The sequence below is a fragment of the Macrosteles quadrilineatus genome, unplaced genomic scaffold (genome assembly GCF_028750875.1).
Source record: "Macrosteles quadrilineatus isolate MER2022 unplaced genomic scaffold, UCM_ALF_1.0 Scaffold_4__1_contigs__length_99947679, whole genome shotgun sequence".
NCBI lineage: Eukaryota > Metazoa > Arthropoda > Insecta > Hemiptera > Cicadellidae > Macrosteles > Macrosteles quadrilineatus.
The window spans coordinates 7,648,009-7,658,318 of NW_026542597.1; the positions used below are offsets into that span (position 1 = coordinate 7,648,009).

Here is a 10,310-nt window from a genome sequence, read left to right on the forward strand (position 1 = left end):
GATTTTACATCCACAGAGTTTCATTATTGACCTTTGTATTTGGTCATGCATATATGTTTCTTTTAGTTTGTATAAATAAATAAAGGCTTTGGTTGGAATTGTGCCACTTATAGTTAAATGGTTCCAAATTCACAATTCTTCATGACTAAATGATCAATTCATTATAAACCTTTTTATTTTGTAAATATCTTGTTTATTATAAGTTTTGGATCGCAGTACTCATAGAAGAGTAATTATACTTCTCTGTGCAGTACTTTTAAATTTAATCAGAAAATAATCGTAAGTAACACAAGCTATCTTTATTGATGTGGAATATACGGTAGAATGTTAAACTACACACAATAATATTTAAATAAATATGAGCGTTAGTTTTTACATTTTTACCATACATTTAATAAGTGTTGCTGAAAGATTTTGTTTCAACCTTCAAGAAGACATCAAATAGAACATTATCAACGAACTTGTAAAAAGTGGGTGTTGACACCAATTTCTAAATATTTTAATACTGTTTTATTAAGACTTACGCTATTATTTGAATGGACGTAAAACCGTTTAAGTTTAAGATTCTGCTGCACATAAAATCACTATTGAATACCTAGATGTATTTAATACATTACCTATATACACCATTATGATATTATGTTTATATGCTCTTTCCATCTTTCTTTTTATTTTGGTTCACACATTGCTAAGTAATACATTTCTTCTTTTTCAAAAAATCTTCAGCGGGATTGTAATTTGTAGTTTAAACAATCCTAAGATTAACAAGTAATTTAATCTATGTTAGATTATGGTGCCAAGGAAAGAGGTTGGTTTATATAGATGCTTTATCAAGTTAGTTTTCACTTTTAGTAGTAGGAGTTTATTTTACTATTATGAGGTTCAGATAAACGTCACAAGCTGTTAGTTTTCCTTCTTGAACTCCCTGTAGAGACGTTTCTCTGAAGTACAGGACACCCCCCAGTCGCCTACACCGTAGGGTCTGTGAGCCAGAGTACGCAGATGGTAGAGTCCTTCTATCTTCCTGAAACAAGAGATCGTATTTCACATAAATAACATTGTAGACTAAGAATGTAGTGCTTGAACATACACTAGTATACACATTAGTATGAATGGACTGTTACATCCACTATCACCACGAATGGTGAACACAGACCATACTATTCTGAGGTATAGTGAAACTTGGTTTTCCCTTTAGATTATTACAAAACATTTTACATAGATATGTTTATATTGGAGATAAGCTGGAAAAATCCATAGTATCTCACAAACCTTAAGCATACACACACACACACACACACACACACACACACACACTCTTCCTAATTAAGAAATGTGCTGAATCAACTTTGCACGCCTCTAATTTGACAAGTAAGTATTGGTATCAAAATCAATACATGAAATGATTTTCTAGTAAGAAAGATTATGTAAGAGTGAATTTAATAATAGCACATGTCTGATTTAACTTTTAAGGATGAAAACCTTTACCTAATAAACCCGCAATACACTTACAGGTCCTGGACCAACGGGTATCTTATAACTGTCTTGTCATTCCCATCGCACAAACAGTCCTTCATGCTGTTCCATGCTGAACATTTAAGTCCGACGAATTTTGATGGGTACAAAATGACGTACCAGAACCTCTGGACTACTTTCAAGTGGCTACAAACGTGGGCTAAAACAAAAGATCATAGTGAAGATATTGTAGGTAAATGTACATGTAACGTTTTTTATTTATCATAACTTATTCATATTGAACTGTACTGATCTATGTGATATGCTTAATGTGGGGACGAATAAAAAATTATTAAACTAGATGGGTTTTCAAATAAAGAAAATTTATTTCTCGATCCCTGGCTGATATGGGGCCGTATAAAATAAGTTATTGATATTCCTGGAAATGAAATAAGAATGAATGTGTCGTGCAGATGCTCAAGTAGTCACAACGTATGACATCCTTCTTTGAGACATCAGCTCAAATCTCGCTGATCACCAATAGCCTAGATATTATTTTTAACACTATTATTTTGTGGCGTGGTTCTTTATAACGTTCCATTTTCCTTCCAAGAAAACATAAAATTAGAATGAATGTGTCGTGCAGATGCTCTAGTAGTCACAACGTATGACATCCTTCTTTGAGACATCAGCTCAAATCTCGCTGATCACCAATAGCCTAGATATTATTTTTAACACAATTATTTTGTGGCGTGGTTATTTATAACGTTCCATTTTCCTTCTAAGAAAACATAAAATTAGAATGAATGTGTCGTGCAGATGCTCTAGTAGTCACAACGTATGACATCCTTCTTTGAGACATCAGCTCAAATCTCGCTGATCACCAATAGCCTAGATATTATTTTTAACACTATTATTTTGTGGCGTGGTTCTTTATAACGTTCCATTTTCCTTCCAAGAAAACATAATATTAGAATGAATGTGTCGTGCAGATGCTCTAGTAGTCACAACGTATGACATCCTTCTTTGAGACATCAGCTCAAATCTAGCTGATCACCAATAACCTATATATTATTTTTAACACAATTATTTTGTGGCGTGGTTATTTATAACGTTCCATTTTCCTTCTAAGAAAACATAAAATTAGAATGAATGTGTCGTGCAGATGCTCTAGTAGTCACAACGTATGACATCCTTCTTTGAGACATCAGCTCAAATCTAGCTGATCACCAATAACCTAGATATTATTTTTAACACTATTATTTTGTGGCGTGGTTATTTATAACGTTCCATTTTCCTTCTAAGAAAACATAAAATTAGAATGAATGTGTCTCGTGCAGATGCTCTAGTAGTCACAACGTATCCTTCTTTGAGACATCAGCTCAAATCTAGCTGATCACCAATAACCTAGATATTATTTTTAACACTATTATTTTGTGGCGTGGTTATTTATAAGGTTCCATTTTCCTTCCAAGAAAACATAAAATTAGAATGAATGTGTCGTGCAGATGCTCTAGTAGTCACAACGTATGACATCCTTCTTTGAGACGTCAGCTCAAATCTAGCTGATCACCAATAACCTATATATTATTTTTAACACTATTATTTTGTGGCGTGGTTCTTTATAACGTTCCATTTTCCTTCCAAGAAAACATAAAATTAGAATGAATGTGTCGTGCAGATGCTCTAGTAGTCATAGCGTGCGACATCCTTCTTTGAGACATCAGCTCAAATCTCGCTGATCACCAATAACCTAGATATTATTTTTTACACAATTATTTTGTGGCGTGGTTCTTTAAAACGTTCCATCATTTTCCTTCCAAGAAAATATAGAATTGGGCCTCCACCCAAGAAGGAATCAAATGTATCACAAATTTGCCTAAATTATCCTGATTTGGAACGGTAAACCGATCACACTTAGCACTTATTTACTGCAGAATAATAAATAATTCTTAAATTGAACAAAACATTACAATACTTAATTGTAATTTTCTACTGTACATCCTTGATTAATCATAAACAAGTAACTAATAAAAAAAAAATCTTTAACACGTATTTATCTATATCTATACTTAAAAATATTATGTACACAGCTGATATTCCTAACGTTCTTTGATACCGTTTTCCAATACACCTGGAGAGCGGCATTCTGGTTGTATTATTCCATTGTTGAAGACAAAGTCAGCTGTTCCAAGTCTCCGTCTTGTCCCCGCCTTTTGAGAATTCGTATGGAAGATATGGACCAAGTGAGCATCATTCTGCGATACGTGGATCATATCTTTGTCAGACTCCGAGTAGAATGGATCAAGGGCTGCCAAGGTCAAAAATATTACTCATCAAGTAAATCAATTGAAATATATGCAAGTAAGCCGAGTTTATTATTTTAAAATAGTACAGTTTTTCCATACATCAAATAACTACTTGCGAGCCACTTTTTATGATATCCCTAAAAGAAGATTGCAAAAAGTACAATTGAAGATAGCAGAAAACAAGTATTTAAATACAGTATAGTTCATAACTAATCTTTCAAATAAATATGGATTATTATGGTGTATTCAAAGTCGATTTGATCATAATTACAGACATTCTATAAAACAAATGATTTTAAAGAGGTTTGTGGCTTTGTTTAAACTTACATTCTGCCATTTACATTGGTCTCCGACCCCTACATGGAACGCAATAACCAGAGCTTAGGGTGAGTTGGTATAGAGCCAGAGTTAACTGTACTGATCAAAGTTGCAGGTCCCAGGATTCGAACCCAAAACATCACTGCCATGAGTCAACAATATGTGAATTACCCATAGAGCAACTGATTCGCTTACTGATCTACATACTACAGGTATTACACTTAAAACTAAATGATCAAAGAGTACAGTGTAATTGAGTTTTATAATTAGAATAAATAGAATTATGTAAAAAGTCCTCAGAATTTCTATGTTTTTCTCCCATGAGAATAGTAGAAATAAAACCTCACAAATGATCTGAGAAACTGTTTGGAAAATATTTTTTTATAAGAACTTCAATCGATAATAAAAACAAAAAAGGGAATAGATATTGATTACATTTAAAGTACAAAAGGACTTACAAACAACAGAATTGATTTTCTTGCTGTATTTGTTGTTGAGGTGCCGAGCCATGTATCCTACCAGTTGACCGGAGTAACTCCAGCCTAGTAGATTTATCTGTTCTGGTCTGATGTATCCTTTATCCACACCGTCTACTAGAAACCTTGCCACTGCCTTTCCCATTGGCTAGGGTGAAAAAAGGTTGTCATTATAATACAGTATATCAATATAGTTTTTTATATCCCACCTTCACATCCTAGGACGCTAGGTTCTAGCCCGGGATACATTACTATAGTTTTACACATTATTAACAAATTACTTTTACACATTGCTAGTAATACAGGGTTGCGCCATTATTACATAGATAAGCGGAATTATCCCTTGGTAATTGGCAGTATTTGAACCCGGGAGCTCGGGCTCCGAAGCCACGCTCTCCCACTAGACTTCGCTCTCTAATACCAATATAGTAAGAAATATTCACTTACGAATTTGCAAGGTTTTCAAACGACATCTCTTTGCATCAATAAATTACACTTCCTGTCCAGTTATAAAGTCTTTCTTATAAATAATTCAAAAACTTTGTAGACCTACCTCGAAATGTGCCCGCTTGCCAATAGAGCTCAAGAATACAGAAAACATCATGTGAGGATTGTTCCAGGGCATGTCGGTAGCGAAGATGTTGTACTTCTTGTGTAGGTTCCGCATAGCCAGGGCTGGAAAATTAAAGTAAACAACAGTAAAACTTGTTCACTAGCCTTAATAAGTTTAGTAAACCCGTATGGATAAACCTTAGATTCACGTGAGTACGTAATATACAACTGAAAATACAATTCAATGAAACATTAAACACCCAAATCCTCGTGATGTGATCTTAATATGTTAATATGTTAGTATGTTTATAGATTTACTCTCGTACAGTTTAAACATATATCAATTGCATTGGTCAGTAACAACTGAAGGCCTTGAAAACACACAAATACCTGCAGTAATTTGTCTTCTCACCGGTAACTGTAGTCTTGACAAAATTCGTGTCAGCTGAGGAGAAGATTGGGTGAACTATGACGATTGACTCCTGATCTTTCTTGAAGTGATCACTTTTGAACAGCGATTCTGCATCGGTGACTTTGGCACTCTCGTATGTCCATGAGGACTTGAACAAAGCATTGAATGCTGTGTCGACGTCCCAGCGATATTCATCCATGGCATCTTCGGTGGCTGCCGAGGGACCAAGAGGCTTCCAGTCCCTCCTATCAAAATAAATTAATTCGGACTCATTTGTACAAAATAACAGTTTATACCTGCATTCTAAGCATACTATTCACTCTTAAACACTTAATGGTAAATTGACGAGAACTTATAATACTTACTTCAATAGTCTAATAGAAATATTCTTTACTAGTTTTTGTTCCTTGTATAATCTTTCTGAACTAAATAATGAAGTACTGGGGCTGACTACTGCCAAACCTGTGAATACAATACATTTAGGGTTAATACTACAATATAATTGAACTCACAAACTATTAACTATACAATATTTGAGTAGTTTTTTATAAAGCTTACCGTCAAGTGATTTTCCTATGGAATACACAAAAAAGTAAATTCAATCATTGAGCGACTTAATTGAAATACAAACTTCGATTGATAATTGAATTAATATTTACATTCATATCATATCATGATTGTCATTTAATCCTTATATTACTCAATATAACGGTTAGTCAAGTTTGTTCATCAGCTCCTTAAATAAATAAAAATTTTACTAGTGATAGGTTTTTTTATTGTAACTTATTCAAAAGCATTTAGAATACATTTTCAAAATTATATGTGTATTTTGCATTAATTTCTTTTTAAATTATTACCGATTTTTAAGTACATCCCTTCTTTTTAGTAAGCTAAAATAAAACGAGTGTTTTTCCTAGGTAAGTTGAAATGTATACCTACAGCAGAGCAAAAGCGTCGAGAGCGTAGTCCGCATCACTGAACATACGGTAATGTGGTAATAGCTTTAATTATCATCGATTTGCAATTGAAAATGACACCGGCAGACACGAAATGGCTTCTGTGTAGTATTTCTACATCATTGGTGTAGAAATATTTTGTAGAAATTTACTAAGCTTTTTTTAAAACAAATATTTTAAATATTTAGGCGTTATCGGTTCTTAAGCTAATATTAGCTGCCTGTATTCAATGTCTTATAAAAATTATTAGTTTTAATAGTTTGTAGGGTACCAAAAGAATACAACAGATAGCAAAAGTAGTTTAACCTAGAAATAATTTAATGTAAATTTTTTGGTAGCAAGTAAATTGCATATTCATACACATAGATCAATACGTTACTTATTTTAAACCAATCAAAAGAAATATACGTGTTGTTGCAACTTGATGTTGTAATCATGCCATTTTTCAGCAAAATTAGAAAAGGGTCGTTACACTCAGACTATTGTTCCTCACGTTATATAGCCACATTAAAATTTTATCTTAGAAATTCTAGTTATAGGTAAGCTTTAAGCAGAACAAGGTATTTTTTGGCCTTAAAAACTATTGTGTCCCATTTGCATTATTTAAACAAGCTGAAAAATAAATACGTCACAGATTTTAAATCCATAGAAAATTAAGTTTTTATTAGTAAATGATTGTTTCAAACCCCATCTTAATACATATCCTATAATTTTTAATTAATTAATTACTGTAACAAGCTAGCATACTTTGTGCTCAACCATATTTTTTTAAGTATTTATTCAGCTGAGTAAGTCATATCCAAAAAAGATAAAATAAGAATGTATTTTCTCACACACAACAATTAATGCTACTAAAAAAAACTGTCGTATACAATGGCATTTGTTGGGATAACCGATCATTTTATCAAGTTTTCTACTCTATCGGGACCATACTTATTCCGAGCCACTACACCCATATTATAAACTAAAAAAAATATGTCTAGTACTTTAACCAAAGTTTATGGTAGTTATCTTACTGGTTATCTTGCAGCTATCTTACTGAGTTCCTTAATCCCCAAGCCTTTAATTTTGAAAATCTTTCCTAAAAATAATATATTTTTATCAAATAGCAAAAACATGTTTCAGTGAGCTGCTTGTGCGTATCCTGAGGTAAAAGAGGTTAATTAAAGGATACAAGCCTTTTTAATTATAAGCCAAGTAGAGGAGTAGCCAACTCCCTTTGCCAACTAATTTGAACCTTATTTTCCCTCTCCCTAGCTTGTGGGTACCGTAACTTAAATCATACAAAGAAAAGTGAAAAATTAGTGGTAATAAAGGATTTTATAAAGACAATTTCTACCTTAATAATCGAATTCCAATAAAGACTATAACGTCCTCCAAAATTAATTAAAATAATACTTTTTAACAGAGTCTAGGATAATATAGACAGCTTATAAGCCTGTTTTCCCTAACGCTGATTCTATAAAGGTCAGAAACAAAATAGCTACCTCTATTTTAAAATTGCCATGATTTCTTTTAGCATTTTTCGTATTTTACTCTAATTTTAACCTCAGTTGTAGTGATTTTAATTTTAAAATGAATATTGTTGTTTATCTGTTTATTCTTTTATAGAGCGAAATAGATCGATGACAAACAGTTAGATAATTGATTTTCGGATCTATTGATGGCATTCGCCTGATCAAATCACCTTGGATAAACGATTTTTTGGCGTAGAACCGCCCAGTACATCCTTCTACCAAGATTCTGAAACAAAGCACTTTTGTTAAATCATTCATGTTAAAGAAACAATCCATTTTACGATGGTATTGTAGTTATTAAACAAGTAAGAATTTGTTAAACCAAAATAGCTGTTGTATTAATTACATTTTATATGTAACTGATATAACTATTTACGTGTTAACATAATAATTTAGATGGATTTATTATAAACATTTCAAGAAATAGACAGAACGGTTTAAGATTTAATTGACTATTGTTTTTAAGCTTAACTTCATTATTATATTATTTTGAAAACTGGACATTATTATGATAAACTTTTCCTATTAGACACAGTAAAAAAAAAAAAAAAAAACTTAAATGTATGATATGATTAACTTAGATTAATAACATAGTCTATATAAATGATTTTGAATGATTTTACATGATCCTTTTAACACTTTTATGACTATTTCATTTTTTACTTTTGATGGAAGATTATTTTTTTTTATTCGTCAAATATTTTGTAATAGTCCCTCTTGCACCAATCATTATGCCAATTACTGATATAGAATTTAGATTATATTTGTTTCTTAAATAAGTTTCTATATAAAAGTAAGTTAAAAATTAAAATAATAATACATTTTTTTCTATATCAAAATAAATTAATATTTCTTGATTACTTCAAGCAAGACCCAACACAAAGTTAATGGAAACATAAATATTCAAAATGTGTAGGCGTTCCATTTTATATTTCCCGAGACGCAACTAAATGAGCAAGGTAGGCGTTGATTAATGAATTTAAAGTTTTAATCTAAAGGCTTAAGACGAGGGCTATAATTGATTTGAAGATTTTCCACGCAAATAAAAAGAATTAAAAGTCTTAAAGCCCAACACGAAAAACAAATAAATTACACTAACTGAATTGTTTTAACGCACGTCCTTCAATATAACGTTATTACATCATTTATAATTAATAAAAATGTATATAAGGAGCAAATATTACATTAGTTTAAAATTACGTAACCGTAAAAAATTGATGATAATATTGGTTAGTCATGTTGATATTTCGTTAATAATATTGTGATAAATGGTTTGTGGAAAATAATTAAATGTTTAATAATATTATAAGTGTAATTCAAGTTTTTATGTCAGATTTCATTTATTATTCATTCATTATTTTTATACAGTTATAGTTTTATACAAACATTAAAAGCTATTATATCTTACGATTTTTAGACTTACTTAAACTTTAAACTTCATTCAATGCTGACATTGTACAGCAGAATTTGTTTGTTGTTTGATCAACAGATGACGTATATGACATAGAAGTTTCATTAAAGGATCTAAAAAAAAGCGATTGAAGATTAGAGGATTCGTGGGAATTTAAGCTAAATTCTCGTATAGTGAATGAACTAATATGAATCTAGAGGTTAAAATACATTTAATTCGTCAATGCGATCAAATGTCACCGATGAGCTGCGACCGGTTTCAGCCCAGCTGTGGGGCCATCTTCAGGCGATGAAGGAACATAAATATAATTCCGAAGAGGTCGTTCATCGCCACAGCTAGGCTGAAACCGGTCGCCGCTCATCGGTGACATTTGATCACATTGACGGATCAAATGTATTTTAACCTCTAGATTAATTTAAATTTGTGATCAGGAGGCAAAAACAACAGAAATGAAGAACTAATATTGTACATTATTACCATTATTTGACATAATGTTTAGTAAGGTTTTATTGAAAGATCTCATATTGCATTCAGTTGCAAAACTTACAGTTAGTGTATTACAAAACTTATAATATGATAGGAAATGTCATTAATGCATTGAACTGTTTGATGAACAGCTATCTACAAGTAGAGTAGTTTGGTAGAAATTTATTCTTTTTATATTTTAAGGCAAAGTAATTTGTTACTCTATATTATAAATGCAAATGGCGCAAAAATAACTTGTGTTTATTTTAAGATTGTTTATATGTCGTACTCTTTGTGATCAATCTTACGTAAAATAAGATGAATTTTTTTTTTTTGCTCAGGAGCTATAACTCTCCTAATCCAAGCTGACAGAAGTCATAAACTGTACAGATAGAGGAAGACTGAAACTGAGATAAACAACATCAGCTGATTGAAGGAT

At 31.7% G+C, this 10,310-nt stretch overlaps 1 protein-coding gene across 1 annotated transcript; it reads right to left on the reverse strand.

Moving 5' to 3' along the window:
• Positions 1-831: 831 nt before the first annotated feature.
• Positions 832-6,557, reverse strand: LOC128992338 (phospholipase A1 1-like). The gene is made up of 8 exons (XM_054415875.1): positions 6,462-6,557; positions 5,888-5,984; positions 5,523-5,767; positions 5,112-5,233; positions 4,541-4,706; positions 3,575-3,766; positions 1,513-1,675; positions 832-1,024 (listed from the first exon to the last, which is right to left on the reverse strand). The coding sequence occupies exons 1-8, from the start codon at positions 6,493-6,495 to the stop codon at positions 904-906; spliced, it is 1,140 nt and encodes a 379-aa protein (XP_054271850.1). The 5' UTR covers positions 6,496-6,557; the 3' UTR covers positions 832-903.
• Positions 6,558-10,310: the final 3,753 nt, after the last annotated feature.